Source organism: Ammospiza nelsoni, chromosome 17 (genome assembly GCF_027579445.1).
Source record: "Ammospiza nelsoni isolate bAmmNel1 chromosome 17, bAmmNel1.pri, whole genome shotgun sequence".
In the NCBI taxonomy this organism is placed as follows: domain Eukaryota; kingdom Metazoa; phylum Chordata; class Aves; order Passeriformes; family Passerellidae; genus Ammospiza; species Ammospiza nelsoni.
Genome location: NC_080649.1, coordinates 9,778,196 through 9,799,896, shown reverse-complemented (window position 1 = coordinate 9,799,896; position 21,701 = coordinate 9,778,196). Strand labels below are relative to the sequence as shown.

General features: G+C 41.0%; 2 protein-coding genes across 6 annotated transcripts; one reads left to right on the top strand and one right to left on the bottom strand.

The window, feature by feature from the left end:
• The first annotated feature begins 2,097 nt into the window (after positions 1 to 2,097).
• PLA2G10 (phospholipase A2 group X) lies at positions 2,098 to 11,393 on the top strand. The gene is made up of 4 exons (XM_059484101.1): positions 2,098 to 2,263; positions 6,694 to 6,856; positions 8,297 to 8,403; positions 10,800 to 11,393. Exons 1-4 carry the CDS (start codon positions 2,215 to 2,217, stop codon positions 10,958 to 10,960), a joined length of 480 nt encoding a protein of 159 aa, XP_059340084.1. The 5' UTR covers positions 2,098 to 2,214; the 3' UTR covers positions 10,961 to 11,393.
• Positions 11,394 to 12,019: 626 nt separating this feature from the next.
• On the bottom strand, positions 12,020 to 21,631 carry BFAR (bifunctional apoptosis regulator). Of its 5 annotated transcripts, none has more exons than XM_059484099.1 (8): positions 21,047 to 21,631; positions 17,480 to 17,810; positions 16,460 to 16,658; positions 15,965 to 16,134; positions 15,214 to 15,358; positions 14,780 to 14,950; positions 14,132 to 14,334; positions 12,020 to 13,206 (listed from the first exon to the last, which is right to left on the bottom strand). In XM_059484099.1, exons 2-8 carry the CDS (start codon positions 17,743 to 17,745, stop codon positions 13,014 to 13,016), a joined length of 1,347 nt encoding a protein of 448 aa, XP_059340082.1. In that variant the 5' UTR covers positions 17,746 to 17,810; positions 21,047 to 21,631; the 3' UTR covers positions 12,020 to 13,013. The 5 variants fall into 5 exon arrangements, with proteins under 5 accessions (XP_059340082.1, XP_059340080.1, XP_059340079.1 ...); XM_059484097.1 differs by having other exon boundaries at positions 21,205 to 21,631; XM_059484096.1 differs by lacking the exon at positions 21,047 to 21,631 and adding an exon at positions 18,957 to 19,243.
• Positions 21,632 to 21,701: the final 70 nt, after the last annotated feature.

Below are 21,701 nucleotides of genomic sequence, written 5' to 3'. Positions count from 1 at the left end.
AGCATTTCAGTCTCATTTGATTTTTCAGTGGTTCTAAGGCAACTTTCCTTTTTCAGAGAAAAACATATCAGCTGCACTAACCCATTGCATCAGTCAGCATCCTGAAGACCAAGATGAAATGTAATTCATCTTGCTCCCTTGGATACTGTTTTCATTGTCATATGCAATGGTATGCTGGATGGGACAGTGTTCAAGTGGAAGTTTCATGAGGCAGCTCTTGGACACCACTGAAGTGCTCTAATAGGTGTGACTTATTGACCGGAAGAGTGGGTAAACAAATGAGGTGTAAGTGACAGTGCCAGACCAGGGTAACTGTAATTAGCAATGTGACTCCATGAGTAATAGCAAAATTGTCCTGACCCAGTTGATGGCAATAGCAACGAAATCCTTAAAAAATGTAAAAAAAAAATCCCCAATAGATGGGTTTTCTAGCAGCACTTATAAGGGTCATGAGCACGTCTCTGGTTGCCACACAAGCCACTTCACTCGTGTTCCACTCCAGCTGTGCTGGGCACACAGTGCCAGTTGTGCTCCCCACGCCGGCCAGAGCAGGCACAGGGGTGGAAGGAGAGGGACGGGCTGGCAGCACTGTCCCAGCACACAGCACCTGTGGCTGCTTGGTACAGATCTGCAGGCATCAGGGAAGCCTCCAGCAACCCTCCCCTCTGCAAAACACCAGCAGAGAACCCTGCATGGGAATCCTGCTTATTTCTGCTGTCTGGGGTTCCCACAGGCACCCTCTGCCTTGCAAAGTGCCATGCACAGTCCTGGCTGAGCTGCCACACCTTGCCTGGTGTTCTGCAGGGGTTGCACAAAGGCCCACCAGGTGTTCAGTGGCATATCAACATCCTGCCTTCCAATCAATGTTCCACATTTATTCCATGCTACCCTCACTTCAGTGCCAACACAAACATTTCAGAGAGCTTGGATTAATGAGAGCATAACAAAAACAAGTCTGATCTGTCTGTGCATGCTTTTTGTTTCTTGGAAACATATCACATGATTTTCTACCTCTCCTGAATAAAGATGAATGTTATAACACAGAAATCAGAGCATTTTAATGCAAAAATAGAATTATTCCTCAGTACATGCATGAAAAAATTATCTTATTTCTTTGATGAAAATACCATTCACAACCCCCCCCACCAAACTACCAGCTTCTCTCCAATAGTAAGATGACATGACAAATAAAAAATTCTTTGTAAGTTCCATAAATAAAACTAGTTTTATTTCTCTTTCCATATCCTAGCAGTGTAGGCCTCAATGGGATCCTATGGGGGTAATATCCTAGAATATAATAATGCCAATAAAAAAAAAAGAAAAAGTATGAGCACCACAAGACAAAACACATGCACACAAAATCAATACTCTAAATTTCAGGGCTCCTGATTGCTTGAACAACTGACAGGAAATGCACTGGTTTCAGTGTAACAATAAAAGGTCTGAAGAAATAGTTGGAAAGTATGAACACAGAAAAAAAATCACATAAAAGCAAGTGGTATTGTCTGTGTGTTGAGAGAAGCAATGAAACTGATTGTAATAAGACACCTAGTTGTATGTTTTACAAAGTAACACAAGAGTTGGAAAGGGAATGGAAAAATATGCAAATATACAATGTATAAAAAAATTACTCACTTTGAGAGTTTATTTTGTTCGCGGTACAATTAAAAAGTTTTTATCAAGATACAAATATCCGCAACCGGTTTAGGAGTTGGTTGTCCTTTAGTCATCCAAGGAAAGGAGCAATCAGTAGATGAAGTCTGGCTGATGGAGACTCCAGATAGAGCACGTCTTCAGCACTGGTTATAATTAACCACTAGACTAACATACAACACAGTTCCTGCTTTCCTCTTCTAGATCTGGATGAAATTACCAAGGAACTGCTGTAATTCAAAGAGAAAATACAGCTGCCAGAGCAGGAAGGTGCGGAGGAGCGGAGAGGCGGCCCCGATCGGAGACCTGCGGGGTGTGACCCCCGCCTGTGCCCGCACCGCGCTGCGCTGCCCGAGTGACAGCTCCCAGCTCCCGCCGGCTCCTCCAGCGGCAGCTCCTCCCTTCTGGCCAGATGGACAGCACAGCTCGGACCTGGGCTCGGGGGGACCCGGCTCGGGGCAGAAAGCCGCCTTTTATAGCCGGCCCGCGGCTCACACCTACGCACTGCGCCGCCGAGCACAGCGCCGCTGCCGGGACCCGCGCCCCCGCCCGTCGCTGCCCATGGCGCCGCTGCCCCCGCTCCTGCTGCTGCTGCTGCTGCCCGCGGCCGGTGAGTAGAGCCGGGCCCCGGGCCGGGGCTCGGCACCCACAGGTCCTGCCCGCCAGGGCAGCGGCCGCGGGCTCTGCTGGATGCGCTGCCTTGGTCGGACCCGGCCGGATGGGGCTGGCGGGTGGGAAGAGGGGTACAGAAAGGAGTGTTAGGACAAACACTCCCGGGAGGTGCCTGTGTTCCAGGGAGAGCAGTCCCTGTGACAGGGGGCCGGCGCTCGGGCACAGCGGGGTGGGACTCGCCCAAGGGAACCCCCGGTTTGCCGCTGCCAGCGGCGGCCGGAGCTGCCCCGACAGCCCGGCCGATGCTCAGACCGCGCCTGCACACGGCAGCGGGGCTGGAGGGGCGCACATGACTTCTGTGAAGTTCATCGGTAATGTTCAACTCCGCTAACGAAGTTCCGTGTTTCAAATCAGATTGCAGCTTGCACGTGCAGTAACAATATTTCTATAAAGTCAGTAGCTTTACCCCTGCCCTTCTCTGGGTATTGGAGTGAGCTGGCACGGAGCACTTGAGTTACTAAGCAGTTCAGAAGCAGGAATTGCTAGGACTTAGATTGCCTACAAAACCCTAACTGGGTTATTCTGAACAATGAATCAGTCTTCATGAATGAGTTATGATGTGAGAATATAATTAAAGGACCCCTGCCTCACACCTTCACACGCCAATTAGTCACTTAGCAAATATTTAATTATTTTTTTTTGTCTCCTACCTCCTATTTATTAATCAGTGTTAAAGACTGGTTGTAACAATTCACAGTCCATTTCCTCATAGGTTTTCTGAAGTATTCATCAGTACACTATCTGATTGTACTAATTTCTCTGAAACTATATTATTGTCCCTCTTTTTCAGATAGGTATGTGGGCTGATACAAAAAAAGCATCCTCTAATTTTAGGTTCCCATGGTGACATGGTAGAACCCAATTTAACTTACAACTACATAAAATTATGTGGAACTGCAACTACTCAAAGCCTGGTTCTCACTGAGTGCTGTGGTAGCTTGGTACTCCAACCCCAGGATATTCAGAAGGTTGGGAGCCTACTATTTGTAAACATCAATAGGCATTGTTTTAAAGTGATTAAATTAACCTCATGCTGAACCTTTGTGACAGCTGTAAGGATAAAATCCTATCTTCCAGAATAGCAATCAGCTGCCTTAAGTAAAAGATTCTCTTACAGGTTTTTTTATACATTTCTACACAGTTTGCAAATTCACCACACCAAATCTTGCAAATAGCAGGATCCTAAAGAAAAGAGCCTTAATTAATTCCTAGCACAAATTCTGGGCACAGAATGGAGCAGGGTCTGGGGCAGGCAGTCCTGTGATTAAAGCCCATAAGGTAAGGTGCTTGCATAATGGGGCCAACTTAGGGCCCACCAAGCTCCCTGCCCCAATTCTACTTCCTGACCTCAGATTGCCCCTTTGATTCCTTCTGCATTTTGATCATCCTCCAGACTCCGTCCTTTGCATGGGACAAAGCCCAGAAGAACATAAAGGAAAGCAATGAAATCAGTGTTTCTGCCAGCCTGGAGTGCTCATTACAGAGCCTGGCTGCGCTCCGACAGTTCTGAGTCAGGCACCTCAGTCACCCACTCCGTGGGCAGTGAGCAGCACGGGAAATGCAATTTACCTGTTTCCCAACTGGTCCAAAGTATCAAAACAGGCAAATTTAACCTTTCAGAAAATTTACATGTGACCAGAGTTTGTGGAGATAGCATGTAAGTTGTGCGGGCAATAAAATGAGGTGAAAAAGGCCATTCCTGATGGCTTATGAAACAAGAGGTAAAAAGATAAGCAAAAACTAAGGTTTCTATAAGGCACAGAGTTATTTTTTGCAAGATTTTGAAAATGCATCAGAAAGTCTGCTTATTCCCAAGTTTCAAGTTCAGAACTACTGGAGCACTATGACTGGAGCATAGAGATATCCCTAAAGGAAATTTTACACATATTTACCATAAAAAATGTTCCTGTACCCTCAGTCTTTGAAAGAATGGCTTAAAAATTCTTTTTAAATCCACAGAACAGCATATATACTATCATCATCATCAACATACTGATACTCTGATTGTTTCCATAACTCTGCGCATTCAAAGGTAGTATTTCATTGCTTTTATTAACTCAGCTCATAAAGCTGTTGAAACAGAGTATCACATTCAGAGTATCTGTGCCATGCTGGTTTACAACTGGATGTCCAGATGCTGTAACACAAATATATTACAAGGACAAAAAGTTTATGTACTTTGCTTTAAGACACATGGCATATTATACTTGAGCTCCTCAGGTCAGAGAGTTCATCACTTCTACTTGTCATGGATTTAAATCAAGGGACTGGGAATTGTCCCAAGTTAGCAAACAATTCTCTGATGAAACCAGGAATAGGATTTGGAAATTCTTATTTTCCTCTTAATGACTTGTATCTCTCCTACACCATCCTTCCCCAGTTACCAGGAACTGAGACACAAAAATTCTTCACTTTTTTCAGCATCCCCAAGGTCACGCAGAACAAACACAGCTCTGCCATTAACCATGGTTCCTGCAGACATTACTGGCTGTCTACAAGAGTAACCATCACTGACACTGAGGAGCATAACCAATTGTCACTTGTAATGCTGTGACCTTACTGCAGGGTTTTCAGCTCAGAATTTACTGAACTTGTACTGACAGTGAACATAACATTCTCAATGCTATCATAAAACAAATCTGTTTATACCCAAATGGATGCTTCTGCTATCCAGAACCAAAACTTCCCACTAAACATACAGGTGATGTTCAGGAACAGGAGCCATGCACAACAGATCCCGGGCACTGTCTCAGCAAGGAAGTTCAGCGCCAACTCAGCAGTTTTGAAATGAAACTGTAATCAACTACATAGCAAGGAAGCTTTTCTTAATTCCTCAGGATATGATTGCTTTTAATCAATGGCCAAAGCTGTATGTGCAAGTTTAAACACCCTTGTTTCAACACTTCTGCCCCTAGATCACATGCCCAGAAAGCAGGAGAGACTGGGAGTGGTCACCAGCCAGGAAAGTGATGCTGCCTCAGATTCTTCCTAAAGTGTTTTTTTTACCATTCTCACACACAAACCAATTGTATTTCTTACTGAGGTGATTTCATGAGGTGTTTAAATTCCATTGTTTCATGGCATTACAAGCCAGAGGTCACCAGCATCCCACACATTTCAAGTTACTCACCTGTGCTGGGACTGGTATTTTTTCCGTCAGATTTTCCATTAACTGATTATAGTTAATCATATAATCTATTATGATATAATCTATTACAAAAGGTTACTCTATTATGCTATTATAATAGATTATGTGCTTATGCAGATTATATAAAAACTGCATAATCATATAGCTATTTTGTAGGAAAGTAACCATCAAAGCCTTCAAAAATGAAGTTTATTTTTTTTCTGCTGTCTGTCTCCATCACAGGTATTATCAATTATTAAATCTTAATGCCTTTTGGAATCTGTAACTAGTACTGCAGTTTAGGTTTATAAACTGTTCTCCCCATACCAAAATATGTAATTAGTTTAATTAATAAGAAATTCTAATCAGAAGCCTTCTAAAATGAATTTGTTTTGTAGCCATTCAGCTTCTTAAAATTTGCTGTAATTTTAAGAAGCTGCACTGCAAGGAGCGGCTCCCCATCACCACTGGGGTCTTCAGTATGTTAGTTCAATCTCTCAGCATGACATGAACCCCTAAAAATGTCACCTAGAGTCTCAACAGTTTTCTGCTGCTTGAGATCTCTTGCTTTAGTACTGATATGGGATGGTTAAAATAGAGTTCCTAAAGTAAATTTTGTTCTGGAGAAATGTGAGAATCACTTCAACAACAACAACAACCCCAAAGAATCACTTCAACAACAACAACCCCAAACAAAAGTAAACAGGAAAATAACCAAACCCCACTTTTCTCATTTCCCTGGAAAAAACTCCAAGCACCCATCTATTTCTCTGCCTTACATCCACCACACCATCCCCACCAGTTATTTGGCTTTGTCTAAAAATGAGGAAAACCAAAACCCTATAATAAAGGACCTTTTCCTTCCAATGTAAAGCACTACATTCTACAAAATAATATGGGCAAAACTGCACATTATGTAAAAGAGAAAACACTGGAGCAGCTAATCTTAGCAACTGGGTGGGCCTGGGCCACAGAACACATTGGCCCTCAGCAGCTGGAAGACTGGAAATGACTGGTCTGCCATGGTACACTGCCTCCATGGCAGGAAAGCACTGCAGCTGTTCTCAGGGCTCAGTATTCTGCTCACTATGGACTGGGTCATGCAGCGTGGCCCCAAAGTGTCAAAAATCAAACCGGATTATTTTCAAGTACCGTCATTTATTATCAACTCTTTAAAAAACCCAAGCAATCCCAACTATTTCATATTTGCATGTTGGAGTCAATAACAGCTTTTCTTGCAGTTTCTAAGGGCACTGTTGAAGGCCGTGTGAGAAGCCGAAGGGGAATCCTGGAGCTGGCCGGAGCCATCAGGTGCAGCACGGGGCGCTCGCCCTTCGCCTACCTGCGCTACGGCTGCTACTGCGGCCTGGGGGGAAAGGGATGGCCCATGGACAGAGTGGACTGGTGAGACACCTGCTTAGCTCAATGACTCAGTGCCCAATGCAGATCACAAATGAAAGGACTAAAATATAAATGACCCCTATCTGACAGAGGGAACGAAGTTTAAACACAGCTCAGATTGCTAAGAAATTCTGAGGCATTCAAACTGTGGTGCTATAGATCTACGCCACCTTGCCTTTAATTCAAATTCTCAATGAGTTAGTACAGGATTCACAGTACAACTGAGTTTCTTTGCTGCTGTGTTTCAGCAGAGTTAAATAACTAAAGTCTTGTTGGAGAAGCTTTAAAGTTCAAACATTGAAGTTATCTAAAGTAAAAACTAAAAAACAAAGGCAATAAAAAAACCTTTTGATTTTACATCTTCCATGTTATTAGTATTCAAAATAATACAGAAGAATTATGCAAAATTCAACTGCTGAAAAATAATTCTAAAACGCAAACCTTTCCATTTAGAACTAAATCACAGCATACTGACTATCATCAATGTAATTTATAATTGAACATTAAATGACAAGAAGATGATTTTGGGTTTTGTTCTGGATTTGTTGTTGTGTGGTTTGAGGTTTTTTAAAAATTTCTATGCAGGAAATGGATTTACTGAGCTGTGTTGTTCAGCTGTTATGCACCACAGGATCTTTACACAATGATTTGTGGGGAATGACCAAGTAATTACTTAATAAGCACAGGAAAAACAGTAATTGCAAAGTGAGAGCATTAACTTTTCCTTTTGCAGACACAAGTTCCTCAGGCAACCTAAACACCATCTACCTACTACATTCTGATGGTTTTAGTCTGCCAGGAGGAAAGTGAATGAGTGAGTGAGTGAGTGAATGAATGAATGAATGAATGAATACTTTGTGGATACACCCAGTTCTTCCAGCAAGTCAAAAAGAAAGGATGTCATTAGTTTGCAGCAAAAAGCTGCATCATTACAGGTCCTCTCCTTGCTTTTCTGGGCTTGCAATGATTCCACAGCAGAGACACTACACCAGCACATTTTAATGCCTTTTTTAAGCATTAAATGCCATTAATTCTTACCTGTACTGTTCAGTTTCACAATGTCAATAGAAAGCCTAAAAATTCTTTGTGCCAATTAAGACAAGAACAATTTTGAAACAATTTTGAGCAACTTTCCAAATTTTCTGATGATAATGAGCTAACAGTTCATTTTGTGGAAGGGGGCTAGGAGAAAAGCATTCTCACATGTAACTGAGAACACTCTGAGGATTCAATTAGCTCAATGTATATCAGACATTTTTCTCATCACTTATTACATGAAAAAGTAGTAATTTTTTCCAGGTGATCTCTTAAACCATGACCCTGGTTTGGTTCCTGAGCAGGTAATGCTTGGACACTCAGTGATGTTGAGTGTTTTATTATTCCACAGCTGTAGTAACCCCACCAGACTGTGTGACCATAAATCACCATCTCTGTTCCTCTCAGGTGCTGCTTTAACCATGACTGCTGCTATGGGAGGGCAGAACAAGCAGGGTGCCAGCCCAAGACTGAAAGTTACCACTGGGAATGCAAAGACAATTCTGCTGTGTGTGGTGAGTGAGCACTTGGGAGTTTTTTGGTGTTGGTTTATTTGTTTGGTTGTTTCTTAATTCTACTAATTATCTCTTTAGAAAGGTATTTTCTTAATTAACTGTAAAACTCTTCGTTTACCATCCTTCCTTTTGTAACTTTTTTTGCCAGGATACACTGTGCCTCCAGAAAGCATAGCTAAACCAATCAACTGAAAGCAGTTTCTTTTTCTTAATCCTCCCTCTGACTGACATAAGGAAACAAAACTGTGAGCTAGAAGCATCTATTACCTTTTCAGAAAACACAACCACAACCATCCTTTTACTCAGCATTTACATTTGCTGAGGAACCCATGTTATGCTACTCCCTGCAAGGCTTCAGCTGGAGAGCAACTACAAACAGGAGATAGGAAAATTGTAACAGTTTAAAAAAAAGGATGCTTACTTAGCAGAAAATATTCCCCACTATTTGTAAGTTTATAAAGGACATGGTTTTGGCATATTTATCCTGGATTAGTTGCACTGATGGCTGCAATTTATGAATGAATTGATAATTACAGGTTACAGTTTCAAACAATGAGGTAATAAAATATTTGATGAGTATGTTTATTTCTGGAAGTTAAATTAACAAATACTAATTTGAAAGTATCTACATAACACAAGTGTACAAATTGCAGCAGATTGCCAACAACATCCTGATAAATTTTGTTGGATTGTTCCAAAATATACTTGCCATGCTGAGGTAAGGGAAGGACAACGAAATCACAAAGAAAGAAAAACCCCAAAAAATGGTTAACAGGAAAAAGCAGCTTTTCTTTTGCATTATTTGTTCATAACTCTTAAAGTTTTAGCAAATGCTTTCCAATATATTCAAAGACTCATTGAAACTGTAGCTTCTCACAAGCCCCCAATATTTACAGGGTGGTTTTTTTGCTACATTTTTATATTGGTTTTTTGTTTGTGTGCTGTTTGGGATTTTGTTTGCTTGTTTTGTTTTAAAAATCAGATGCTCAGTCAGTTACTTTACATGTAATTTTATGCTTCTACCTAGAATGCAAATGAGCTTAAAAATTGGTTATTATTTGCACTACAGAAATGCAAAACCCTTTACATAAACTTGTTTAAAACAAGTCTGAGTTTCTGACTACCATGGTTTACAGGCAACAGTTGGCTATTTACACAGAACACAAAACCCTCTCATTTCATACTCAATTTAGAATTTGCCTGACCTGAAAACAAATGAAAGTTTGGACATTGCTTCCTTTCCTCCTTCATATTCAATCTTTCCTTTGCCCAAGTGTCTACCTCATGCAGAGTCTCTACTTGCTCAAATCTTCCCCTGCCCCAGATGGACAAAACATCTCTCACCCTAATTAATCACATCACAGCCCACCCTTATTTGGCTGTAAAGATTTTGCTCCTGACAATATTCAAAATACTGGCCAAGATATCAGGCAATGTGTCAGGAAACCAAAGTCTGGAGCAATACCAGGAGAAGAACAGAAGAAATAGTTCTCAGTTAACATGTTTTCATTTTTTATCCTATCATGTTGTTCATGCTACCTGTGCTACTGAGTAGCTAGCTGCAGCATAAACACATTTACATTAAGAATACTTCTCTTTCATGGCAGAATTTGAATTCATTCACAAAACTGAACACTTGTTCTGCTCCTGGACAAATCTCAAGCAGTGATTTGGCTAAGCTTTTAAAATGGTAAACACGCAGACAAAATGTAATCAAGGATTCTTCAGTTTACAGACAGTTACAGAGAGAAAAAAACCACACACTTCTGGGTTGGCACACGGAACCCAAAATACATTGCTGTAGAAGAAAATGTTCATGCCAAGAAGAAACACTCATGCCAAGAAATCTGTTAAGTTACAACACTACAGTTATAAAACAAACATGGCAAGACATGGATTAATCACACAAACACAGTTTTCCTAACTTCTTACTGAACCCCTTAATAAAAAGGTGGGCAGTTTAGGCTGGACATGGAACACCTTTGCATGCCATGCATATATCCCATGTATTATTTTTAATGCTATATCCTAGAGTAGATTATAAAGGGTCTGTGAATGGAATATCTTCCCAAAATCCAGTTTTACTAGAGGAAGAGGAAAGGCAGGGAGGATCCCATACCACTTTCTAAAGAGAGATCAATTATCAGAGTTCCTTTATTAAAAAACTCTAAGAAGAGTATTTAGACTTTATCTGGCTGTTGTATTTTCACCTGCCAAGATCAGTGATTGGTGACTGATGCACAGCTTCTCAGTCTTACCAAAGCTCAGTTCCTGTTGCACTTGAAATGTAAGGCATTTGTACTGCAAATATGGAACATGAGGGAGCAATTCTTGGTATTCCATTGGAGATTTTTATTTCTTCAGACTAATATCAAACTCACTGTGTTTTCTTTCAGACTCACTAGAAGACAAATGTCAAAAAATGGCATGTGAATGTGACCGTGAAGCTGCCAAATGTTTTTCTAAAGCTCCCTACCACAGAAAATACCTTTTGTGGCCAGACTTTTTGTGTGGTGAGATTCAGCCTTTGTGTAGGTATCAGATACATGACTCTTGAATATATTTAAATCTAAAATGACTTTTTTTTTGGCCACAGTAATGACAAGAAATTATTTTCCCCTTTCTTGATACTCCTTCATTCCATCTCAGCCTCTCAACCTCAAAATGGGCAAAGTAAACATTTTTCCTGTTATTTACTTTCTCCCAAGCACTTATTATTGACTAAATAGAAATTTGAGTTTATCAGCTTAAGGAGTAACTGACAATGTTAATTTTTGTTTAATTCAAATTCACAGATTTTTCAGATTGATAATATAATTCACTATGAACTTTTTATCCCCCCTCCACTGGCTATAAGATACAAATCAAACTTCTCCACTAACAAATCTTAGCATTTGTTAACTTTGAACTGACTGGAAAAAGTTCATGAAGTGACAGTGTCAGCACAAAGAGCCCTCTCATCTACATTAAACACTTAATACAAAGCCTAATTGAAGTGTTGAATTTCATTCACCTGGAGTAATGCTACCTGCACTGAAGAATCATATAATTGGGTTTTTTCTAGCGATTACTTTTTTAAATGAGTTTTTTAAACAGCTGATTATTTGATAAGGCTCAGACTCCCTACTCTATGTACACCCTGCAATTCCTGCAAGCACAGGGAGGAATTCTACCCTTAGAACTTTAGAGCCAGACTTAAAAAAGCAAATGCAAACCATCACCAGAACAGAAACATGAAAAAAATGCAGAAGTTGTTGGGACCAAGGGGCTTTCACACAAGTGTTTGGTCCTGCACAGCAAGAGTTTATGAAGCTCAGAAGTATATACACCTCATCAGGGTGTAAAGCTGGTTTTAGCTAGGGTCACTTCACAGATAATTTTAACCCTTTGGGAAAAGAAATCAGTACCCTGAACTGATGAATAATCCACTGGTTTGTACCTGCTGATTTGAAGAGTTATAGATCCAGGAATGTTTTATGTCTGCTTTCACCCATCTCAACTTACTCAAAGATGCAGGGCTAAAAAACAGGTTTGCACAAGTCAAAGCTAACGACATGTACTTCAATATTAAAAGAAATAAATAAAATCAAAACCCAAACAAAAATCAAAACCCAAATTCTCTATAGGAATAGTGAAGATTTCAAGAGAGATCTTTAATCATGAAAAATATTCATAGGCAAATTTAGTTCACATTACTGACACAAATGAAATAAACAAAACAACAAACCAATGCAGACTGCAAGGGGACAAAGTTCTTGAAAAAAAATCTTACCTTTTGATTCAGTCAAAGGAAGATACATTAACAAATGTCAATCCTGCTTGCACAAATAACTTTCCAGTCAATATTTGCTCACAGAGATACACACATTATATTGCCATAAGTAATTACAGTGTCAGGTCACTTTTCCAAAATAATCCTTTTTAAGAGATATTTAAGAATTAGCAACAGAATTCAAGAAGAGAGAATGAAAGGAGCTACTGATGAAGTCTAACTGAGCTGAATAAAAAATTTCCATGGTAATTATCACATTTTCCAAGACACAGGAAAATTCAAGTAGCCTTTGCCTTCAGCTGCAGGAATTTTGGAACAAACTCTACTGTGAGATTCTACAGGGCAGTTACAATGCTACATGTACAGGAGACTGAGATAAATGAAGTTCTTTCAACATCAAGCCTATCCAGGAAGGGCATTCCTTTGGCAAACTGAAGTTGAGGAATACACTGCTGGTATGAAATGCTAAGTTTAAAAAGAAAAAGAAAGAAATCACTGTAGCAGTGCAGAAGACACTGACTTTAAGGCAGGCTTGAAAATACACAGAATGCTCAGGACAGAATAGAGAAATTTATCTGGTACAAATAGGGTGAGATGACTGTATGAGTTTTACATGGCTATACAGGAATGTGCTTTTTTTTTCCAACAGAAAATTCATTTTTCCTTCATCCTCCAATTTGGAATCAGCTGGTTTACGAGTAACTTATCTTAAAGCTTTTTCACATGTTTAAAATAACATAATCCATGATTTTCACTGCCACATACATAAAGAAGAAAAGCAAAGTTTATTCAAAATGTCCATTTTAGAAGCTAAACAGCTCAAGAATTCCAATGCCAATCACTGCACTTGTGTCTCCAGACGCCTTATCTCTGTGACCACAAGATCAATGTTTATAACTGGGTTAAAATACAAGGCCCAGTAAAACAAACAATTGCAGACAAACTGAGGAATAAAAGGCCAAAAAATGGCAACGAAAAGTCCCTGGGTTGAGACTTTCCAGAAATGTCTCCACATTCTGTGAGGAACAGTCCTGTGAAAAAGGAAAGGGAAAGGCTTAGAGGAACTTTCTGGTTTGTTTTTACCCAGCTCTAAGAAAACCTAACAGGTGCTACAGCTTTGCATTACCTAGCCCTTCCTCGGGTACCTGTAAAACACCATCCTGCACTCCAGGAAAAACTTTCCTAGAACCCAGCAGCAGATCTGAGGAGGAAGCACGGTCAGTGCACTCAGACCGCAAAGCCCAGCGGGTTCCAGTGCCCACCACAGCTCAGCCCAGCGATTTCCAGTGCCCACCACAGCTCAGCCCAGCAGGTCCCAGTGCCCACCACAGCTCAGCCTCAGGCTCCCCTGCTCCCTGCGCTGTTCCGGGCACGCTCTGCCCTCTATCGGCTCCCAAAGGGAAAACCCGGTACAACCAAAACAAGAATTTCTCCCATACCAATTCCAAAGATCACACCAACTACGAATAGTAATATGCTTGAATTAAGACTGAGGTAGGAACAGAAAACAGAAATTCTGATAAATTATCAAACTAGTATCAGTATAACTGAACTTATTTATGATTCTGAGGACTCATCCCATAATAACCACACTCTATCATGACTAAATTCTAAAAAATATTTAGTTCTCAGCTGACAGCTAATACCAGGCACCATAAGAGCAGTTCTCAAGGTAAGGTTTAATATCTCCAAGTGGTTAAGAACATGCTTTTTGCTGTTTCCACATTTGCTACATCTGATGAGAAAAACCACCTCTAAGAAACCCTTGGAAGCATACACAGAAATAAAGATATTCAAGAGCAAGCAGCAGCAAATGTGGGAATGCAGATTCTCATGTTATTAACCTCAGATTTTGGGTTAGACACTCATTCCAGTGAACAACTGGGAAATTGTAAGGCTGTTACTTTCTAAGGCCTTGTACTTCCCACCCTCTTCCACAAGCTTTGTAAGACTTACTTCAATTCTCTTCTTGACCACAGCCTCCAAAAGGAGAATAATTCCAGAACAGAGAGCAACATGGCATTTACAATTATAAATCTTGAGGTCCAGTAATGCACATCTAGCCAATCCCAAGCAAATTCAGCTATCAGCTGGTATGGCAAAAATAAATACTTTACAGTGAATTCTCTCCACTGCCTCCAAGAAGGATCTTTAAGGTCCTGTAAATTAGGATAAAGAGACTGTTAATCAATTTTCTATTAAACTAACTTACTACTGGCTTATTTCCACTAGTCTTTTGTTGAAAAGCTGGGGGTTTTACACACTGAAAGCAGTAATTCATTATACTTGCTAGTAGGTAATACTGTAATGCAATAATTTCCATTAGATTAGAACATCACTTTCTGTAGTCATGTGAGGTTCAGAAGAATCAGTTTCACACATTTAAAGTCTTAAAAGCCTAAAATCAATCCTATTAAAGGTAATGGTTGCAACACTGGTGATTGCATACAATAATATCAAAGAACCACTTACTCTGTAGATGTTGTTTTTAAAGTCACAGTGTAAGGAGATGAAATGATGAATAATTACATCATGTGTTTTTATGCTGCTAGTCTTAAAATGCTTACTAAAGCAAGTAGCATATTTAATGTTTTGAATACTTACAAGTAGTTTTGTGACAGTATCTTCATACTTGTCTTCTTGCATAGGACAAATTGTGTGGATGAAAGGAAGGAAAGCTTCTGTGTAATCAAACAAATACAGGTATAACATACTGAGTCTTGGAGAACTCTTCAGTGCATACAGAAGAAAGAGTGATTTTCCTGGGTTTACAGCCTAAAAGACATCAAATTATTAAGTTTCAATCAGTAAAAAAATAATATGAAAGGGACATGCCACTTCTTAGATTTTCTGACAATCAGTTTTCAAAGGATTTTTTTTTCCAATACAACAGGTCACTTAAACTGAGCAGTTTTTACACAGGTAACTCCACTACTTTAACACTCCTCCTGGTTTTAAGAGAATCTTCTTTTAAAGGTATTACTTTAAAAATAATTAATATACATGACATGACACAACACACTTTATATAAAATTTACCTTGTATTCCCAAAGGTTCTGTGGTGGTTTAACACCTAAAGTTTTCACACATTCCAGTTCTGCTATAAGAGCTCTCCTGTGGTTACTGTTCTCTATACTGTAAGGCTCTTTGGTGAAATCCTCTTCAGTCAGTGTTAGGAGGAGTCTACAAAAGCAGAAGAATTAAGAAGGTAAACGGTGCCTATTCACCAAAAACGACGACTAACAAATATACACAGCTGCAAACTGAAACAATAGGCTACTGATACAAGGTAGCACCTTTTGGGTTAAAGAATCAGAGAATACTTTGGGTTGGCCAACTTTAAAAGATCATCATTACATTGCCTATCAAGTGTTCTATGCCAACTGCATCTCAGAGCCTGGGTTTTAAATTTCCTTCTTTTCCAGTTTCCTCTTGCCTGCTTTCAGCATGGCTCTTGGGTGGAATACATATGCATAGAGCACATGCACATTTCCACAAGAAAGGAAAGGTGCAAGGGGTGGATAATACATCAGTAGAGTTTTACTCTTGTTATTATTTCAGTCTGCATTGTCAGCATTTTAACAAGTTCTTAGAAAATTTTCAGGTAGCTTGCTAGGTATCTACTACTACAAGTTTTCAACGGCAACTGCTAAAATTTCTTCTGATACATCAACAGAATGTTCCCACAATCTATGTCACACAGTATGATCATTGCACAATAAGCCACCCCTAATGAATCTGTCACAGTCCAATCACATAATAGCTGTCCTTGACCACAAGGCCTCTCACCTTCCATTTACTTTCTCCAGTAAAAATCCTTCTTTGTAATGTGAAGCCCATGGGCCCAGCTGCTCCAGCCACAGGATCACTTCCTCAGCAGTCCACTTAGCAACAGGCTTGTGGACAAGAAGATCATCTTCAAATTCTCTGCTACTCCAGTGATAGCCAAGTAGAACTACCTACAAAGATAAATGAACAAAGATCCTTTACTTGCAAAGCAAATACATGAATGATATAAATAAACACACAATAGGAGGCTCCACACGTAGAGTCTTCCATTTCATGGAGACTAGAACATTCAGGTTTTAAGAAAGTATTTAATTTTCCATTTGCTGTTCACTGCAGTTGTAGTTCCTGACAGACAGCTCTGAAGGCCACTTTACTTACTCTGCCCAGCTGGAGTCTCTTCTGTGCTGACAATGTTTTTACTGTGCATGTAATTTAAGAATATTTGATTGCATGCTTAAGGGAGCAAATAGGGAAAACCAACCAGATGAAACTTACTGCTACACAAGTTAAAGCTGTCAGAACACCTGAGAAAAACCCTCCTCGAGGATTAATTCTTCCTGTGTTTGGAACTGTAGGCATCTGGTCGTTCCCATGCTTTTGGAAAGTTGCTAAGCTGCGTGCTACATCACTGTTCTGTTCAATATCTTCTTTTCTTTGTTCAATGGCATCAGAAAATAGCTTTTCAATAACATCCCTGATAGGAAAAATATTTGTCATTATACTGTAACCACTGAGGCTTAATATTCAGAAAACAAAGTAATTTTTGGATTTTTGTTTTCCAGCCTTTACTAAAGACTTAAAAGCAAGAAAAAATTAGTTATTTAAGCTTAGTTAACTTAGAATTTTATCAATCACTGCCAAAAAACCATTTTCCTTAGCTTCTAAAGCTAAAATATCACATAACTCCCAAGTTATTTCTTATATAAAATTAGAATTCTGTGTGCCACTGGCAAGCCTCAATTATTAAAAAATGCTAAACAAAAGACAAAATAAAAGCCTACCATCAATCTTACCATCTACTTATTTAAACATTATTAACCCCAGATAAAGTATTATTAACAAAACAACTTGTGAGTAATTCAAGACAGCAAGTAGATGTTTTTAGTTTTGTTCTGCAGTACGATCACACTTCTTCCAATAGATAATTCCTGTTATAGAAATTACTATACAATTATCCAAGATCCATCTAACTCAGAATTATTAGAAAACAACCAGCTATATTACAAGACTGAGGATCCTGCCTCTCCATCTCCCGAAAAATGTAGAAGGGAAGGGGAAAGCCCTCCCCAAAAAAACCTTCTCCCTGAAAACAAAACCAACCAACCCCACCCCTTAATTCCATGTGCTTGAACAGTTCATTACAAGTGCACAATCTGAAAGTCTTTAGGATTTAAATTTCTTTGTGACAGTTCAGATTACCAATTATCTATATCTGCAGCAAACTCAAGAAACCAGACAACTAATTTCTGTGGTTTGATTTATGTAAAAAAGACATTCACAAAATAGTTCCCTCACCTGAGGAGGATGTTGACTTTGGGGAATCCTTCCCATTTTTCTCTGCATTCCGGGCATTCATTCTTCTTGGAAGACACCCACCACAAGGCCAAGCAATGCCTGCAGAAGCTGTGCCCACAGTTCAGGGTGGTGGGGTTGATCAGAATGTCGTAGCAGCAGTGGCACAGGAACTCACTGACTGATATCTGCCGGCCCAGGCCAGGAGCAGCACTCGGTTCAACTTCTGCCCTCTCTGTTTCCCCTTGTAAAGTCTCACCTTCTTCCATTTTCCTTTATGCCTTACACAAACAGGAAGCTCTCTTAGCTCTTCAAAGCAGATAAGGCACTACTTCTGCAAAGCAACATGAACACAGCAATTATAGAAGTTTAGAATTGTCAGCAATGTGATTTATCATTGCACCGCTTTTGACACTCAAATGGTTTTAAATTTTTTAAGTAACTCAGCCCTCCCCAAAATGAAACATGATCTACTTTTTCAACAATATATTCATTGCCAACTACAATCAAAAGCAGATTCTAGATGTAAATAGCTGGGCTCAACCTCCCTATGTTTTCTTCTCCCATGTTATAAAACACATGAAAGGGAAACAGAATAATTCACTATGATTCACATGACTTTTGACTGTAGCTTTAGTCAAGGTTTTGTAAAAGAAACCAGTCAAATAAAACACAATTAAAAAGTATAATCAGCACATACAAAAATAAAATACCAGTATATTGTAATGATCTAATTCACTTCATCCCTCTTCTTTCAGGGCATATGGAATAAAACATTACTAACAGAGGTCAATGCTAGACATTGCTGGGCAATGTCAAAAAAAAAAAGTTTGATCCACCAAGTCATATGCTTCAGAATCATAAGGGATTGATCTGCACACCTTGTCAGCCAAGGTCTAAACTCCACATTAACTTTACTTGTAGTTACTTTGTTAACATTACAGAAAATGCACAGATAAGAGTTTAAGACGGTTGCAAGTTTACAGAAAATATATTTGCTTGATGGTCCTACTCCATTCTCTTAGTCAGCAGTATATTTATTAAGAAAAACACTGATCCAGTTCACTCATCACTCATGATATGTTAGAGGATACCAAGAACTGGACAATTTTCTCCTCAGACACTACCAAACCAAAACATAATTACACTCTCCACCTTGTGGCTCCTGCTTACCACTAAATTACCAACTTGTCACCCAGATCAAGCACGAAGAGGTAAACACGCAAGCAGGTAAAAAACAGAAATTACGGGAAAAAAAAAACCCACAAGTTCAAAACAGAAACCGATAGTGAAATTAGAATCCTTAGACTTCCAAACCTGTATTTCCATGGCAAAGCACAGGCTGTTTGCTTTCTAAAACCTGAAACAGCACTTGTAAGAGGAGAAATAAAGACAAGATTTTGTCCCTAAAAACATTTCTTCTAGTTTTCCTGAAAGAGGCAAGAGAATTTCTGTGGAAAATACAGGAAAAAGATTTCACCGCTCAGTCTGCGCCAAGTAAGAGGCAGCAGCAGAATAATTCCCAGCTCCCCTCCTGTCTCTTCCAGCTCCAGTTTCCTGCACTCCGCGCTGCTTCCTCAAGCACAGCACTGCGGGTCCGGGCCCGCGGCGTTTCCCGGTCGGACCGGCGGGGGCGGCCCCAGCCCGATGCCGGGCACACGCTCGGGCCCCGCGGCGCTCCAGCTGCAGCCCCGGGCCGAGCAGGGGCCGGGCCCGCGGCGTTTCCCGGCGGGGGCGGCCCCAGCCCGATGCCGGGCACACGCTCGGCCCCGCGGCGCCCCGGCTGCAGCCCCGGGCCGAGCAGGGGCCGGGCCCGCCCCGCCGCTTCCGCCCCGGAGCGCGGCCGCAGCGCCGCTCCTCCCTCAGCGCGGCCGCCGGCCCACACCGCCGCCGCGCGCCTTTCATTTCAAGCGTTATCACCGGACATGAGCACTGCTACACTCCCATTTCTGGGAATACACACGCTTCTGTATTCGTGAGAACTGAGGCACGCTTGCTTTCGGTACACTCGCACCCAGGCAGCATTCCTTCGCAGAAACTATTCAAGGCTGATTTTACAGTGGAGATTCGAGGTGTAATCTTAGGAGTAAACGAGACTTTCAGGTGCTAGTTTTACCGCAGTGCTAACGCATGGTGCACAGACACTATTCTTACCACATAAGAGTCAGTCCACACATGCACAATTACCTCCATCAGTCTCTGCTCCCTTACTGAAATTCTTTTGGCTAGTCCAAAAAAATTTGATTCACTCTACAATACCCTGACAGGAGGTTGTAGCCAGGTGGGGATGGGCCTCTTCTCCCAGGGAACGAGTGACAGGACTTAGCTTTACTCTGCACCAGGGCAGGCTTAGGTTGGGCATTAGGAAAGGGTATCAGACACTGGAATGGGCTGCACAGGGACGTGGGGGAATCACCGTCCCTGGAGGAGTTTAAGGACCGGACCAAGCTCGGAGTGCCACGGTCTAAATGATATAGTGCTGTTTGTCACACGTGGGACTCAATGATCCCAGAGGTTTTTTCCAACCTAATTGATTCTGTGATTTTTAAAGTATACCTCTGAGATGTACTTTTTCAACTGTCAAAAGTGATATTTTAAGATTTTGTTTCAGTTTGATACAAACTACAAGTCCAGTTCAAATGATATTTAATTATTCCAGCCTATTTCAAGAAAGAAAATAGTCTCTCATTGTTTTCTCTCTCATATTATCTAGTTTTTTTCCAGTGAACCAATCAGCAGATCTTTAAACTACTCTAGCATGAAGGAATTCAACCTCTTCTAGATCTAAGGAAGTGCATATAGATCTACCTTGGTATGCAAGGTGAAAATGCAGCCCAGAATACTTGTTGTAGAATATAGTTTTTTGCTACTTTTTTGTGGCTTTTCACTTAGTTTCACATTCAATGTTCAGAAAAGTAAAAGAGCATACAAGTGTTTGATAGTCTGTGCAGCAGACTTGAATGATGTGAAAACATGGCCTTTCTTTTCCAGTTTATAAAACTTTTGACATATAAAAGGCCATGGAATCTTGAACTAACTGCTTGTATTGCGCTCTCATTTTTAGGTGCTCCTTCTGCTTACATAACAATACGTACCTGTTGAAGTAAGAAATGTCTAATCTGTAAGACATAGTACTTCAACTCCTATTGAAGTACTTAATTACAGTACCTTACTGTTTGACTCACAGTTTGTTTTGTGGGTGAGGGAAGCTAAGAGTTCCCAGATTTGTCAGCTACTTGTGGGAAAATGTCAGGCTTCTAAAACAGCTATCAAACACTTTAAAGTGTCACAAGCACTTTAATTAGAAAGTGCAGAAATGCATCTTAAAAAACTGAGGAGTAACATAAAAATTTTAGGCTTCAGCCAATTTACTGCAAAATAAAAACTTCTCTGCCATTTTAACTAACATCTTACTGGGAGTCATTTAATCATACTAGATGAATTGCTGGGAATGTCTGTTGAATAAATTGCTTATACTGAAAAGGCAAAGCTTAATATTGAAGAACCTCTAAGAACTCTCTCCACTACATCCTGCATAATTATTTCTCTTTTTCTGTATGCAGAAATTACCCCGCACAATTTGTGGAGAATTTTTCATTTGTTTCCATTATGCCGGAATTCTGGAAAAGATGCTTTATGAGCCGTGTGAACTCCAGCCCTGCAGCACAACCTCTGAACTCTTCTGCGGCCCGTGCCCACAGCTCCTGCCCCGTGTCCCTGTGCAGCACCTGCTCTCCGGGGCAGCTCTTGCTGGCACGGCGCTGCCGCGGGCCCATCCTGCTGCTCTTCTGCAGCGAGCTCTCAAAGCGCCGCTTCTAAAGGAAAACGCTCCTTCTGTAACACGGCACGGCCTCCAGTTCCCCTGGAATTATCATCATTAAGGCACCGTCGCTAGCAGTTCTCCACCGTCCTCCCGGTGTCTCCTAGGCAGAGTCCCATGTCTTCCTCCTGACTGCCGTTAGTTTCGTATTTCTGGCTTTGAGGGCGAGGCCCACATCTGTGACATTTCACCACAGAACCGCGGCTGGTGTAAGACTTCCTTCCCCCCGGCAGCCCTGCTACTGCATCCGCTCCGGTCGTGCGGCCCGCTGGGAGCACAAGCCAAGCTGCAGAAGGCGCCGAGCCTACGGGCGCTCCGGCCGGTGCGGCCCTGAGGGCTCCGCCCCGGTAGGAAATGGCGGCGGCCCGGCCTCACGTGCGCGCTCACGTGCGGCGCGCGGGGCGG